The sequence below is a fragment of the Paramormyrops kingsleyae genome, chromosome 18 (assembly GCF_048594095.1).
Source record: "Paramormyrops kingsleyae isolate MSU_618 chromosome 18, PKINGS_0.4, whole genome shotgun sequence".
Classification (NCBI taxonomy): domain Eukaryota; kingdom Metazoa; phylum Chordata; class Actinopteri; order Osteoglossiformes; family Mormyridae; genus Paramormyrops; species Paramormyrops kingsleyae.
Window position 1 is genome coordinate 15,992,505 of NC_132814.1, and position 16,195 is coordinate 16,008,699.

The following is a 16,195-nucleotide window of genomic DNA, read 5'->3' on the forward strand; positions in this document are numbered from 1 at the left end:
TGTGATTTGAGGGCTGAGAGATCCTGACAATAATCCTTATTAGTTTTTTGTCCAGCTGAGCTCTTAGTTAGTTAGGCTTCTTTGAGCCTTTAATTGGATGAATCAATGAAAATATTTAAGAAATATTGAAAATATTTAAATGAGAGACAAGTTAAATGAGATTGGTTGGAGATTTGCTTTAATCCTGCAGTGGTGTTGAACCAATTTGCTACATATTATGTTTCAGAAATGATGCAAATAATGCAAATGTATTCACAGAATTGCAGGTATTAACCACAGTTATTTTCATGGTGAATGAAAAATGTCCATTTCCGGATTGTTTAATGTGCATGTTTATTTTGATTGCTTAGCAGAATGTTTTAGTAACGATTTACATTAACTTCACCTTCACGATGCATTCATTGGTCATTTCACATTCATAATGCATTCATAGAACATTCATTACACCTTCATAATGCATTCATAGAACATTTAGTGCATCTTCATAATGCATTCATAGAACATTCACAAGCAACATGTAAGTATACCATAACATCCTCACATACCTTAACAGCTTTAAAATACATTAATAATGAATATATGATTATATGATTACAATATTTTTTATTATTCTATTCTATTCTATTCTATTTTGTGTCTTGAATCAAACCCGTAGACGTCACGCTACTCATTTCGCATCATTCATGTGCGCCGATGGTCTTTTTAGCATCTCCTCTCTTTGTCTCTTGGCATCACACATCCGGTCAGTTGTCAGACAGTCCGCAGTGCCCCACCCACCCAAACAAACACGCTGGACAGGGTCCCACATGGCTGGCAGACAGATTCACTCACACCCAGCCCTCACACGGGGTGGGTGGGGGGGATTTGTGCCAGGCCACAGCCCGAATCAGGAATGCATCACTGGGCCGAGGGATGGGGGAATGGGGGGAAGGGGTTGAGTGGGAGGCAAGCTTGTGGTTTGTGGCCAGAGCCCAGAGGGATATACAGGGGCAGGACCACAGGGACAATGGCCCCACCTGAAAGCTGATTGGTCCCTGCCCTGTCACTCACTGGTTCAAAACATATCATTGGCTGATGATAAAACTGGCCCCTTTATATGAATTATGGCCCTTCTTATGCCCCTGCCAGAGCCATAGGCTCTCAGGAGGGTTATGGGATCAGGCTGGGGGGTTGTGAGTTTCAGGTTAAAGAAAGCTCACACCTTCGGAGCCCATCGCCACGTGGCACGGCCCTATCACGGCCGGTCACATGCCTACTGTTGCATGATAGGCCCCTTTATGCCCCAGCACCCCCGCACACTGGATATCTGGGCTTTAACACTAGATCTCCTATCAGAAAGAATAGCAGCTTTGAAAGCCTGTGAATTTCTCTAAGCCGGAAGGACAATGGGGAGACTGAGAGGTGGCTATCTGTGGTCAGGGGGGCACCAGGTATCTGACTGGGGATAGAGAATGAAAGAAAAGCCCATTCATAGCCTTGTCATGAGGTCCTAGATCAGCAGTGAGATGATTAAGGTGGATTCTTCACACTTCAGGTACCGTGTGGCATGGGCATGTAATTCCTGATCTCCTTAAATGCAAAACCATTTCAACACCCTGAAAGGGACACCATAAAAAATACGGCAATGTGCTGACATAGATATTTAATAATATTCTAGAGAGTATATGGCTCTAAATATGTCAGCAGAAAGGGTTGCAATCATTTGCGTTTTACCTTGAAATGAACATGTTGTAGATCCCATCTTAACTTTGGTTCCTTGAGTATAAAAAAGCAGAATTCATGCAACATTTGAGGCTCTGTGAGTCAGAACCTGCATTGTAAATGGAAAGACGCATAGTAGCTATATGGTTCCTGACTGAGTGGACGGCCTGTGTGGAACCATTGGTGTAGAACAGTGTTTCCCAATCCGGTCTTCAGGGATCCACAGCCGGTCTATGTTTTTGGCCCCTCCGAGCTTCCTACCAGACAATCCAGTACGGGAGCTGGGAGAGAGCAAAAATGTGGACTGTCTGTAGATCTCTGATGACCAGATTGGGAAAGACTGGTGCATAACAATCACCTGGAGGTTGAACCGAGTTGACAGTTTGGTCGATGTTGGGGGAGGGGGGGGGGGTAGCTGGCTCTTTGACACTTTTCCAGCTGTTCCTGGAAGGCTTGGATAGCCAATGGAAACCTTAAGGTGATAAAGCCCACAGTGGGTCAGAACCATGTAGAGCTGACAGGAGGATGGCCTCGGAGCAGCAGCCACATCTGCTCTTGCCTTCTCCAGCTGACATCTTGGGCAGTGTGTGGAGGGGGGAGGAAGGGTTCGGTTTTTTGACAAGCTCTGTCAACTCAGTCACCAGGGACCCCGGCCCCCTTCTGACTGTTTGAAAGGGCATCTGCTGGAAAAAGGCATATGATGTTGTTGCTTCTTCCAGTGTGGACAGGTTTGTTGGTGGGGGTTGGGTGATCTACAGAAGATAAGCCGCAGCTGGAGGCTCCAGCTGGATTGGGGGGGGGCGCAGTTTGAGAGACATTGCCACCCTGGTGACTGTTATGGTTACACTGCCAGAAAACAAAGGGCTTTAGACACAACAGCCCACTGCATATGGACTGGCCCAAACACAGTGGTGCTTAGTGACATCCCAGGTAGGGACTAGCGCAGACCTCTTCGGGTGTCACCTAAAGGAACAGCTGTAATACCCCAGCTTATGACCACCTTGATGTGACCGCAGAACTTCAACCGCTTCAGTAGGTTCTCGGTGGAGTTAGGAGATCGCCCCATGCTCCACCTCGAAGCGACAACTGAACCGTAATCCCCTGATTTGGCATGCTGGAGTTTCGAGGCCGACCCTGGGGCAGGAAGGCATTAAGCTGCCCCCCTCGGCTCTCAGTGGCTGGTGGTTTGCTTGTCAATCTCTCCCTGACTGCACCAGGAATCATGGGAAAAATGTGTAGACGTAGCGCACCAACAATCAATACGGGCATTTGCATGCTCAGGTCTGTGCGATGTCACATCCATAACGCTGATAAAATTCTATGTATTTTTAACATGTAAATTAATATATGAATTTTGAAGATTTGTCTAGTCAGGCCATTGATGCACTCGGCACCACGTGACTTTGGCGTGAGAAAGGCATTCATGTCCAGGGTGAGAGAAGCTCTGTGGAACAAAGGATAATCTACACCTGGGACGACTAGCTTCTAGGGCCACGGGTGGCTGATCAGAGCCTTTTCTGGGGTGTGAATTGGGGGGGTAGGGACAGGATTGGTCCCCAAGGCCCACCTGGTGTTTGTCAGAGGGGTAGGGGCCAATGATGCTTTAGCGTGCTCGTCCTGCTTCTCTGTGGCCGAACCTGCTCAAGTTCGCTCTCAGTCCTGGCTCTGCCCCCCCCCAGCACAGAGTGAGCCCCACACGACCCAGATGTTTCCAATTAAAAAGGAAGCCGTTCGGTTTGCTCCTTTTTTTAGCCGTGCTGAAAGAGGTGGGACGGATAGATGGAGTATCAGAGCGGGGGTGAATGGGGGGAGAAACAAACCCTTTTTTCAAACCACAAGGCGCGGGGGTGGGGGGGGGGCAGTTCATTTGAAAAGTCACTCCGACTGGGCGTTTTGGCACCGGGGGTATCTGAGCTGTGAATGGAAGACTTTGTGTGACCCATATTATGCTTAATCTGCTTTGTGTGGGCCAGCGCGTGGACCCGTGGAAAGAGGCGGCGGTAGTGGAGGGCAAACAGACAGACGGGTCGGACTCCGGTGGCGCCCTGAGACTTGGAGGCCGGTCGCCATCCTCAGGCAAGCCGCAGTCTCAGTGACTCCGCTCCGGTGTCACATGGCCTTCTGAGAGCGAGCAGATCACCGGGCGCATGGCAATCTGCCCGACGGTGGCCAGTGGTCCACCAGGCCTGGCTGGGGGGGGGGAAGCAGGTGAGACTACATCGTCTCCTAGTTGACTTCTCGATAGCCCATATTAGCATCAGGGGAGGCATCAGGCTGCACGGCCTGAAGGGCGGCGCTAATGAACCAAGGCCGTCGGGGCTTTTGGTGTCACCCGTGAAGGTAATGCCTGGGGGACTTTATTTACATGCCACTTGTGGAGATGCACCGCACAGGGTCCTCACCGGAAAGAAAAAAACAGATCTGAGTTTGTTTTGGGTTTTGTTTGAGGGACACGTGAGGCAGGCAGAGAGGCCGCAACTGTCGGGCATGGGGGAGGGCGCTTGAGGGCCGAAAATTATTCTCTTCACAAAACAAACACTCCTTTCAGCTTGTTGGTATCCAGAAGGAGGCCCCCGTCTTGGTGTTTCTATGAATAACTGCCAGAGTGAAGGACTAGGACAGAGGACACCCCCTCCCTAGAAAAAAGAGAACAAATGAGCTGTCCAGGCAGGCGTCCACATGCTGCTTTCCATGCCAGAAGGGAGGGGAGGTAGCCTCACTGCTGATGGCTTGGGGGGGGATGTCGGAGGCATAGAGGGTCACCAATTCCCTCACTTGCTGTTGCACTATGCCCCTGTATACAGCACTGTGTACAGCTATAGACAACCCATATTCCCCCATTTGATACAGCTCCAGGCCCCCCCCCCCCCATTTTCCTCCAGTTGGTATAGCTCCAGCGACCCCCATATTTTCCTAGTTGGTACAGCTCCAGCATCCCCCCATTTTTCCCCAGTAGCTACAGCTCCAGGCCCGCCCACATTTCACCAGTTGGTACAGCTCTAGGCTCCCAATATTCCCATATTCCCCTAGCTGGTAGAGCTATGGAGACCTCCATATATTCCCCAGTAGGTACAGCTCCAGCCCCCCCCCCCCCCATTCCCTGAGTTGGTACAGCTTTTGGCTCCCCTATAATTTCCCAAATAGGTACAGTCCCTGAGCTTCAGGCCTCCTGTATTTCAGCAGAAATCCTTCTGCATTTTTATGTTTTCTCAGCCAAATGGGACTTGGTGGTCTGTCTGAAATTACACAGGGCTTTTACACTCCATTATATCTGCTTTTGCATGAGTCTTGGATTCTGCTCAGACCATAACAAGCACATCAGGGGGTGTGATCTCACAGCGGTTCCCCGGTCCGCTTTAGCCGGCACGCCAGCCTGTCCCAGGGCGTCGGGAAGAAACACTGGTACGATTATGCGGGCTGTAAATCGAGCCATTCTCCCGTCCCATGAAGCGGTGGAATGCGCCAGTACGCAGGTGAGGGTATCCATGGCGGATTCCTCACATAGCATCTTCTGCCCACACCTACGGCGTGGCCCGGATGTGGCGCGGAATCCGGGCCCAGCTCGCCAGGATGAGCCGGAGGAGATATGGGGAGACAGTGTTTCCGGAAAATTCCATCTGTTCCTCTCCGCATTTTGTACCTCAGAAGTGTTTGTACCTCAGAAGGAGGTACAAACACCGGGTTTAATGGGTGTCAGTTGCTGCAAAGATTAATGTTGCCTTTTTGGTGAGCAAAGAAGGCCATACTGCTGTACTTTTAATGCACGTTATGGATGTTAAATGGTCCATAAAGCACCGTCCTTCTAATATCATTACTTAAGCTGCAGGGCCATCTGCTCAGTACACATACGTATGGTCACAGCGTTAAGGAAGACTCATCTAATTAGTCCTAGAAAACTACCTTGAACATTTAACAACATTCCTGCCTGAGCTTGCATCTCTAATTAAGGCACGACTGTTTACTAGGAGACAAGTCTAACTGTGTCGTGGTGGTGTGCGTTTTCTTCTACAGTGAAGGCTGTGGTCACAGTCACCATGACCGATACCCTGGAGGTGTTCAGGGGCAACACGGTTGAAATCCCCTGCCAGTATTCCTTCCACGAGGAGCCCAGCATGGTGATGATACAGTGGTTTGTGGTGAGTCTGACTTGTGTGTCCCATAATTCACTGCTTTCCCTTATCCAATCACTTTGACATTTGCCATGACTTACCTGAGAGAAGCTAGTCCTTACACAGGAAATTTAGATTACATCTTAAACTCTGAAAGAGCTTTACGGAACACCACATAACATAGGACAATTGACTTTAAAAAACTGAAATATTTTTAAAATGAGAATGTCTTTAATTTGAGTGGCTCAAGCAACCATGTGGCCGAAATCTTGGCGGCAAGTAATGGCTCCATTTTTAAAGGTCTCCATTTTGGGGCTGGATGGGGACCTGGGGTACACTTCAGCTGACAGGAAGCAGTGTGCACAAGGAGCCAGGCTCACGGACCATGAAGCGAAATGAAAATAACCAAACGCAGTCCCACATTTCGGGGCCCAACTGCGGAAATGGCTGCATGGGAGGCAATTAAAGGCGTCAACAGATATCCGGGCTCCTAGGGCCAAAGCAAACCCAAGCACTCCAGGATATACCCGGAGAATGAGCAGCAGGTGGAACCAGTCAATGAGCCCAGTCTCCCAATTCCCCCTCCCTATTCAGCCTAGGGCCACACCCCCTTTTCAGAATGGCTGATCATCATTAATATCACTATTTTTAAAAGTCTACTTAATGCAGATTCACACACTTGGTATGTATGTAAAGTAGCAATAATTCAAAAAAGTACTGAAATATGGGCTGTATTTATAAATATGTATACTGACACACAGTGAGATAAATAAGAGTACTAATTAAGTGCAGCGAGACGTCCAGTCGCTTAGCATTTGAGCGCCTCGTAAAGGACAGAACAGGAAATTGCCCCCCCTTCCCGAACCGGACCCCATGTGACCGTGACCCCCAGGCTGAGGCCAGCGGCAGCAGGCGAGAGCGCATATTCTACAGCGATGGCACCACGAGCATCGCGGACCAGGGCACGGACCTCGCCGACAGGATCAGCCTGCGTCCCGGCGATGGCACTGGGGAGCTGCTGCTCACCGTGAAGGACGTGCACCTTCGGGACGAGCGGGAGTTCATCTGCCAGGTCAACGGGATGTCGGCTGGCAATGGGGAAAGCAAGACACAACTCAGGGTCTTCGGTATGCGACCGGCGCCCCCCTCTGGCTATACTTTGCATATGCTTTATAAATATTTTTTATTATGGTTACCTTATATTTATTATGGATACATATACATAACAATCATGATCAAATAAAGGGTTTTGGTTATGTAGGTTTCCGTATCTGATAATCTGTTTATTTGGATGCTTGACTAAAAAATATTAGCCTGCCCAGTGTAGCCATTTTGCTTTAACTTGAACCCGTTCGTCTGGCCTGGTGGTTCATGGGACTGGCCCAGTAACCGCCCAACGCCCCACAAACAGCAGTGCGCCTGGATGGAAAAGCCTTCCACTGCTCCGCCAACGTTCTTCCCGTTTATTTCGGCAGACCCCCCCGAACCGCCCGTGATCGAGGGCGTCTACTCCGGAATCTCGGTGAATGAGGAACACCCCTCCAAGGTACGGACCACCTTCTGTCGCTCCGCCCGCGTCGAGCCAAGGCATAGAGTTTGAGAATGGCAGAACACAACATAATAATTTAAATGCAAAGGTCTATTTACTGATGGGGGAAAAATAAGCCCAATTAAATATCCCTCAGCTAAAACACTTACTGTGAAAGGAAATCTGTGCCCCCCCTCAAGTGTCAAACCCCCCCCCCCCCCCCACAGATTGCATCCTGTGAGGTCAGAGAAGGCTACCCCAAACCCAACATCTCGTGGTACCGGGACGACACCCTTCTACTTTCCAAGACTAATGGTGAGCTGTACCCCTCATCCGTGATTTCACCTCTGTCCGTTGGCAGCCACAAGGCCTTGAAGCGGCGTGGAGTGTCCACGAGTCGAAATGAATATCACATTTAGCAATAAATCAATCATTGAGCATTCGATTTATCAGCATGTGCTGGAATGGGATAAGCCGATTATGATAATATGAGGAATTTTTTTGGTTGGATCATGGCCTGCTTGTTTGTGGGCTGCGCATGGTGACCAGTGTGGGCTTGTATATACTTGGGAAAATACGAATTTCCCTTGTTTGGGTTGTTTAGATGTGTTTATGCAGGTGTGTTTTCTGTGTATGTTAACACTGATGTTTGTGTGCTTGTTGACGTGAGTGTTCACTCACTTGCGTGGGTGCATGTGTGTATTCTGTGTTTGTTTACATGTGTGTTAATGTGTTTATCATTGTGTTTTAAACAGCTTGTTTGCTGGGGGGAGGGTGGTTTACTCGTTTAAGCGTGTGGCTACTACGGTTGTATGTTGACATGTGCTTGCACCCCCCCCCCCCCCACAGTGGTCAAAGTGGTGACGCTGGTGACAGGCGAGTCCAGCGGTCTGTTCAGCATACAGAGCGACCTGCACTACAAGGTGTCCAGGGAAGACAAGGACGCCCACTTCCACTGCCGGGTCACCTACCTCATCCCTGGGGGTGTCAGCACAGCTGAGTCCAGCCCCGTCAACATCACTGTGCACTGTGAGTCCCTTCTCACCCAAACTCACCTCTCCAGGGTCGGTCCGTGAGCACGTTCTGTTAAAATACATCTTGGGTCTCCGCTTTATCCCATGCAGACCCCACCACTGAGGTCGATATCTGGAAGGAATCACCGGCGGGGCTCGTAAAAGAGGGGGACATGGTGGTTCTCCGTTGCCAAGGCGATGGCAACCCCCCACCTCTTTTCACGTTCTCCCGAAAACAAGTAAGAAGCCCCCCTCCCCACCTGCTTCTTTGGTGTCAGCCATAAATCTTCTGGAGAAGTGCTTTGGGTTGGGGGGTCAATGCTAGGCTTTGTTAGGGCTTAAAATACGAATTCAGGGGGTGAACAGCCTCACCGCCATTAAAGGCTTGGCAGGGTGATAAAATTCATTGTGCTTAACATGCTGCCCTGAGTAATGATGCTGTCATTCTTTATCCTATTTCATTGTATTAGTTAATTTACAACCCATTTTCTTTCAGTCCATAAACTTCAAATCTTTATTAAAAAAACACATTTCAAAATTTGGTTTATATGTACTGTGGTTTCCTGTCTAATTAAATCATCGAATTATGTTGTGCCACAGCATCTGGAGATCGATTTGGAGTCCCACCTGGACCTTCTGAAGCTGCCAGCAGTGACCCGGGAAGAGAGCGATGTGTACCAGTGCCGCTCGCTGGATCTGGACACATACGAGGAAGTGACTGGGGACCTGCAGCTGAAAGTCCACTGTGAGTGATGATCAGCCCTCTGCCCCGCCTCTAACCCCGCCCCTGACCCCACCTCTTCATCCAATCTTGTCCTTGCCCCGCCCTCGATCTCAAAGGAATACCTGTGACCTAGTCTAATTCATCCCATCCTGCCCATGACCTGCCTTCTGTAGCTGCAGGAATGCCTTTGACCCCACCCACTCCCCGCGGTGCTAATGGAATACCCCTGTCACCTCCCCCCATCCTTTGCAGACATGGATCCTGTCGTAGTGGTCCCTAAAGAATCAGAGATCGTTTCCAAGGGAGACAGTCTGATAGCCACTTGTAATGCCTCGTCGTCCTTGGAGACCAGCGTCGTATGGTTCAAGGTGGGATGTCGCTGTCCTGTAGAGACCCCCAAACGGTGTCGCCTGGTCTGTGCCACGTGTGAGCGGCTATGGAGGCTCAGTTGTTTTGCATGGCATTTTATGGCTGTATTTTTGAAGGTGACAGACACCTCCTCACAGACTATACGGAGGAGACCTCCTGCAGATACCAAACACAGGGCTACACCAAGGAAACTCTCATCTTACATGGGTTTTCTTTGGAAATAGTTAGCGAAACCTATCCTGTAGCACCTTTGAAGTGTTTCCATGGAGACATTGTGATGTTACACTCTACTGCATCATAATATACAATCCTACTCCAAAGTCCTGCCTCCGTCCGATTATTCGTCCGCCTGCTCTTTCTGAGCAGGATGGCAGGCAGGTTGGCTGGGAGCACGCCCTGCTGTTGAAGGACGTCACGTTCGACATGGCAGGGGAGTACATCTGCGAGGTGTCAACTCCAGCTCTGGCTGGGCTTAAATCCACTGGGGAGGTGCACATCATCGTCCAGGGTGAGCTGTCAATGCAGAGCTTCTGGGCTGAGGTCCCACATGGTCTGACAGAAGCTCACATGTGATTATATTTTATGTTTTGATATCAGTAATCTCTTGGACCCTCTTCAGCTGGGTCATGTGTGTGTTTCAGTGTTACTCATTTGCCTCTGTTTACCCCAAGTGCCACAATTAGTGAATAATCCAGGCTGTACCTACTGAACTATAGACAGCTCTGGAAAAAATTGAGACCACAGCATCATTTTCAGTTTCACTCATTTTTCAATTTATAGATGTGCGTCTGTGAATAATATATACATTTTTGCAAACTGCAGCCTGGATCTTCTCTGTTTCTCATTAATGAAGGGCTTCTTCCTTGCTTTATGGGACTTCAGTCCTCCGTCTAGGAGCCTGATATGAACTGTCCTAGCAGTGCACACCTGCACTTAATGTTTCCCACTCCTTTTGAAGGTCACTTGATGTCGTCCCCAATTCATGAGAAACTGTCGGATAGGTTAATATTCACCTCCGACATTAGAGAGTCGCTTCCGCCCTCTACCTGGCTGGTTTCTGGTCGTTCCCAGTGTCTCCTGCTTCACCTTCTTCTTGTGAACTGTTGTCTGGGAAACTTTGAGCCTGGAAGCAGCCTGCTGCTCAGTGTAACCTAATGCCAGCAGAACCCTGGTTAAACCAAGATTTTTAAATTAAGATTTTTTAAAAACATAAAGTGGTCTCTTAATTTTTTCCAGAGCTGTAGCTGTATTTAACTGATGTTTTGTGGAACTACAGCAATGCTGGCCGACCCATTAGTCACCATAGGCAATCCCCTCAGGTGCTATCTTCTGAGCGTGTGCTGACTTAGCAAGCCAATTTCAAGCTTGTTTGGGGCTCCATGTGGTATTTGTGAGTGCAAACATTAGGTAGTGAACTAAAATGAAATGATTAAACAGAAGGCTGATCACCAGACAGGATTATTGCGCGTATGGATTGCCTAGGGCAAGGAAGTCTGACGAGTGACATCGTGACGCTGTGACTCCACCCCTCCAGGGCCGCCAGAGATGAATGGCGCCGACACGATGATGGAAATGGAGGAGAACTTTGAGGCGTTTGTGAACCTGAGCTGTGAGGCACGGGGCGTTCCTCCACCCACGGTCTCCTGGACCGTCTTGGGCACGGAGGTATCGTCAAGCTTTTGGCTCATTTTCACTGCTTCTCGAGAGTGATTCAGACCAGAGGCCTGCATCCTGAAAGCACCACGGAGCCCCGGCGATGGCCAATCCCATAAGCCCCACTGACCCAGAGATCTTCTCCGCCCTACCATGCTTTTGGCAAACACAGTACTATGTGGACACCCTTAATTAAAGCAGTGGTTTTCAATCCGGTCCTCGGGGACCCACAGAAAATTCACATTTTTGCTCCAGGAGCTGTGAGGAAGCAAAAATGTGGACTGTCTGGCAAGGTGCTGGGAGGAAGCAAAAATGTGAACCGACTGTGGGTCACTGAGGACCGGGTTGGGAAACACTGAATTAAAAGAATTGACTACTTAAGCCACGTGCATGGCTGACACATGTATGTACTGTAAGTAAGCACACAGCCTGGCATCGACAAACATTAGCAGCAGAATGAGTGGTTGTAGGTTAGTAACTTGGCACCAACACAGAACACTGTCATTTCTGCCCTGCTAGAGCTGCCCTGGTCAACCACAAGTGAAATAATTGTGAAGTTTCTGGCCACACAAGCTTACTGAAAGGGACCTGATCACCCAGCATTAATGCAGCCTGAAGGGCAGAAAATCCCATCATCTATTGGAAAGCCTTCCCAGAAGAGTAGTGGCTATTATCGCAACAATGGGCCAACCAACTTCATATCAAGTTTTGGAATGAGATGTTGAACGAGCTGGTGTCCACATACTTTTAGCCATATTGCATATTTTTATTTAGGGATTTATTTACATAATGCATACCAGTTATCCTTTATCAAATCTACGTATTCTTTGTTCCAGTTTTTAATTTTCTATGTTTAAAATTCTCGTGGGAAAAATATGCTACAGATTACAATGAGTCGCAGTAAATCCCTGTCAAAAGTGTTAGACTGTGTTATTAAACTTAGAAACACACAACCCAACAAGGTCCCAATGGCAGGATTCGAAGCCAGTGACTATGAAAAGAGGCAGTCAGTTGTCCAGATGGTGCCTGTCGGCCACGAGAAGCCCTGTTGTGCCCCGTGCCATTCCTATTGCTGGGGACAATAGACATGCAACTGTTGACGGTCCCCCATTTTGTGCTTGTTTGCCAGAACTGGCGCGAGGTGTCCAGCAAGGTGACCACCAATTGGGTTCAGAGCGTGGTGACCGTCAAGGTGACCTCTGACATCACCGCCTCCTGCAACACCACCAACCATTTGGGCGCGGAGGGGAAGTCCTTCAGCATCACAGCCAGTGAGTCCCACCCACTGAGTGACTAGTGGCACATAGCTCCCCCAGTGCTGACTAGGAGTTACTGCAACTTACTCTTGATTTTTTTTTTTATTGGTTATAAATTAGTAGCAGAGATTTACCTTTATAAAAATATATATTTTAATTTTTTTTTGCTTAATACACTATTAAATATTTTCAGTTAATTACTGAAGTACAGTTAGGTCCATACCGTAACGGACTAGAATTAAAACGATTTATTTCAGCCATTTATTTATGATTATGTTCATTTGTCCAATTACTTGAGCCACTGAAAATGGGGGGGGACTGTGTATAAAAATGGCTGTAAATCCTAAATGGCTGAGTAATATTTTTGTTAAAACCCTTGAATTAAGTCTGAAAGTCGACAGTTGCGTCACTCCATTTCAAATCCATTGTCGTGGCGTAGAGTCAGAATTATAAAAATTGTGTCACTGTCCAAATACTTCTGGACTTGACTGTATATATAGCTGTGTAAATATTATTTTTTTGACTATATGAATATACTGTGGATGTAAGCATCGTTTCAACAGGGAGGTAATACCACTGCTGTGTTTTACAGTTCCCTTGGTAACGCCCGCTGCTGTCAACAGCACAGGTGAGATAATACACCAACATCACTTGTCTGGGGGAAGAGAAAAAAAATCTAGGCTCTATAGTAGATCAGGCCCCGTGGGGAAAACACTTTGACTTTCTGCTACACACAACTTTATTGAAAAGAAGAAAAAAAGACAAAAAACATCTCCTTGGAGCCAGCTGAGGAATCTGTGACTTCGGCCAGCGGAAGCGGTTTGCGGACGGGCGGACAGATCGCCTCAATTGAACGCCCGCGGACCCATTCACGGGACAGGGAGCAGTGTTCTGGAAGCAACCCACAAGCCAAAAAACGATTTTCCCGGCTAAATGTATAAATTGAGTTAAATTATGTGTAACCCTTAGCTCACAAAAACACCAAGACCGCTGTTACTAGAGACATAGGACCGGTGCATTGTTTTATGAATTTTGTGCGGTCGCTTTGTCCATAAAAAGCATTCCCAGACTTTTGTTGAGTCTTTTACAAGGGTGAGTATGAATAGAATGGAACAATGGCATCACAGTGCAGAATAAGAATGGCTCTTTGTAGTGCCTTCACACCGGCCCGCAGGAGACGTCGGCTGACTTTGTAGTGGGCGTTCGTTCGGCATGCTGTGGATCTGGCACTTTTACCATTTATCATGATCCCATCAGGCTCTGCAGCCGCTGTCTGCGATTGGTCAGAAAACGTGTCACTCAAAGGGACCCCGCCCCAGTCCCGCTGTGGCTTGACAATGTAGTGTGAGAACCTCCTGTGGTGAACAGTGTGCCTGTAGCCTTCCAAAGTAGCGCAGAGAAGCAAGGAGATGCCAGTCCGTAGCCAGGCACACAATCAGACCAATTCCCATCACTACGTATTTTTGAAACCTTTGCAAATACATTATACTATGTAGGGAGATTCTTCTGCAGCCCATACATGAAATAGATGCAAGAAACACCAAAACAAAAAGGCACCGATGGCTGCTTGACCTATGTAGATGCAGAGGGCCAGACTGCCCCCTTGTGGTTAATGTAACCAACTGACATCAGTTTAGGTTACTCTTAAGAAGCAGAGCTCAAACGCTCATCTTTGTGTAGTACCTGAATTTCGGCAAAATGGTTTGACTGCCAGCTGTGGAGATTAAGTATAATCTAGAGGTGGAAATAATGTAGGGCTGTGTGATTTTGCAATGCATCTCCCAAGGGACACTAACCTGTGACTCTTTCTCTATCCACTAGAGGGCAACGGCATCATCATTGTGGTCATTATTGTCTGCATACTCCTGTTGGCCATCCTGGGTAGCGTGTTGTACTTCCTGTACAAGAAGGGCAAGATCCCCTGTGGTCATGCGGGCAAGCAGGACATGTGAGTGCATCTTCCGTCCTGTTGGGTCACCTTCACCTCAGTGTTGGAAAGGTCTAGTGAAACCAGTGCTATGTGTACTACAGCATTTATCAAGTTTAGCTCTTTGAGGTTAGTGCGGTGTAGAGACACTGGCAGTAAGTATGAAACTTGCTTCTCTGCAGCACCACGGAGAAGACCAACAAAGCGGAAATCGTGGTGGAAATGAAGTCAGAGAAGAATGAGGCGGCTGTTCTTCTAAAGGGCGTCAATGGTGAAAAGAAAGTCCCTGCTGACCAGGTAGCTATAGAAACCAGAGGCCATGGGATGTAACTATGTGTAGAGCTTCATCTATCTTAGGACTTTGGTCTCTGTGATGTTCTGTCTCCACAGTAGCTAAAGAATGATCAGGATACCTAGGAAACACTGTAGATGACGAATCGCATATCATTCCACTCGAGGGAGTTTTTCCACTTTCCCACCATGATAACAGAGCCAATGATATGAAAGCAGAGCCGCCCCAAGGCATAGGTGAAGTAGGCAGCTGCTTAGGGCCCAGCGGCCACCAGGGGGCGCTCTATCTGCTCAGCCTATCAGATTGGGAAGAAAGATGACAAATGACAGCTAGGTTACTCAAATTTTGCTTAGAATTCTGAAAAGGTATCGGCCGGCGCTGCGTCCTATGCTTCCGCTTTGCGTTTAAAAAGTTCAACAGAACATCCACGGAGTCCCTAGAAACATGACGTTCACGTGTACACTGTTCTCTCCCCCCCAACCCGATGTATTTTTTTGTTTCCTGGAGTAAAGGGTGAGAAGTACATGGATGTGAGGAATTAGAGGGAGGAAGAGGAGGAGGAAGACAAGGAACATGGCGACACGGGGAAGCCATCAGCTGCCGGAGGGGCTGAGATGGGAGGGACTTGGGGTGGCCAAATTCTTTTTTATATCGTGGCACGCGGTTGTGGGATTCAGTTCACACGGGGGGGGGGGGGGGTTCTTTTTGTTCCGTCAGCTTTCACTCCAAGGCTTTTTATACGTTTCTGCGAGTCTTTTTTTTTCCCTACAAACTCCAATTGCCATCTCAAGTGTAAACTGATCCACCATTTATGGTAATTTTATGTACATATTATATATATTTAGTTATTTAAATGCAAACTTTCAGGAACTCTCACAACACCGTGTTTATTTGGAAGCTGTAGCCAGGCTCTCTAAAATGGGCCATTATTTGGAAGGAAAATGGATTCCTCTTCATGTCCAGTCAGGCCAGACTGATTCAGTGCTGGTTATTCCTGCATATGATGTCTACTGCTGAGTATATTACACTGTATCATTTTATGTGAGTCACAGATGAAGTCCTAATGTTGCCCAAAAAATCTGTAACTTCATAACATCCTGCTTAGCGTCCTTGTTTGATTTTTTATTTTTTTATTTTTTTGGGGGGGGGGGGGGGCACACAGAATTGGGAGCAAGAGACTAATGCATTAGAGGAATTCCTTGATTATCTGGGCTACATAGAATCCAACACCCCTGTGGACTGATAGAAGGGGAGGAAGCCAGAGGAATACAGGAATACTGCCATCTGATTTGGGGTGAGAGGTATTGCATTTGGGAATTCAGGATCTTGTAATGACTACTTAATCCAAAAAAAATGGAGTTATGTGTTTTTTTCTTCTGTGAACTACTGTCAGGTTTTTGTACTATCTGTAAATAGCTGTAGCGTTAAAAAACAAAAGTATAAAAAAATAGCTGTGGTTTTCATCCAATGATCTTTCTGCATCTGTGTTTTAGCTGTGTTTAGAACTCTGAGGCTTGGTGTTTGTCAAAATGTCACTTTCGGTTTAAAATTTTCCCTGTGAAAATGTTAGCCACACTAAAACATTTTGTGTTCTTTATCTTTCAGTTTTGTTTTTTCGGGTGG

The 16,195-nt window shown here is 47.7% G+C and overlaps 1 protein-coding gene across 2 annotated transcripts in view; it reads left to right on the plus strand.

The window, feature by feature from the left end:
* mcama (melanoma cell adhesion molecule a) overlaps nucleotides 1–16,169 on the plus strand; it is a 41,849-nt gene extending 25,680 nt beyond the window's left edge. Inside the window, exons 2-16 of one of the 2 annotated variants that reach the window (XM_023816253.2) lie at nucleotides 5,713–5,837; nucleotides 6,703–6,937; nucleotides 7,286–7,356; nucleotides 7,566–7,653; nucleotides 8,188–8,367; nucleotides 8,463–8,590; nucleotides 8,952–9,096; nucleotides 9,328–9,443; nucleotides 9,811–9,952; nucleotides 10,979–11,109; nucleotides 12,227–12,368; nucleotides 12,946–12,981; nucleotides 14,175–14,301; nucleotides 14,463–14,577; nucleotides 15,080–16,169. In XM_023816253.2, the coding sequence (XP_023672021.2) occupies nucleotides 5,713–5,837; nucleotides 6,703–6,937; nucleotides 7,286–7,356; nucleotides 7,566–7,653; nucleotides 8,188–8,367; nucleotides 8,463–8,590; nucleotides 8,952–9,096; nucleotides 9,328–9,443; nucleotides 9,811–9,952; nucleotides 10,979–11,109; nucleotides 12,227–12,368; nucleotides 12,946–12,981; nucleotides 14,175–14,301; nucleotides 14,463–14,577; nucleotides 15,080–15,082 (1,784 nt within the window). In that variant the 3' untranslated portion in view covers nucleotides 15,083–16,169. The remainder of the gene's footprint in view (nucleotides 1–5,712; nucleotides 5,838–6,702; nucleotides 6,938–7,285; nucleotides 7,357–7,565; nucleotides 7,654–8,187; nucleotides 8,368–8,462; nucleotides 8,591–8,951; nucleotides 9,097–9,327; nucleotides 9,444–9,810; nucleotides 9,953–10,978; nucleotides 11,110–12,226; nucleotides 12,369–12,945; nucleotides 12,982–14,174; nucleotides 14,302–14,462; nucleotides 14,578–15,079) is intronic. The other variant, XM_023816252.2, reaches the window with a different exon arrangement.
* Nucleotides 16,170–16,195: the final 26 nt, after the last annotated feature.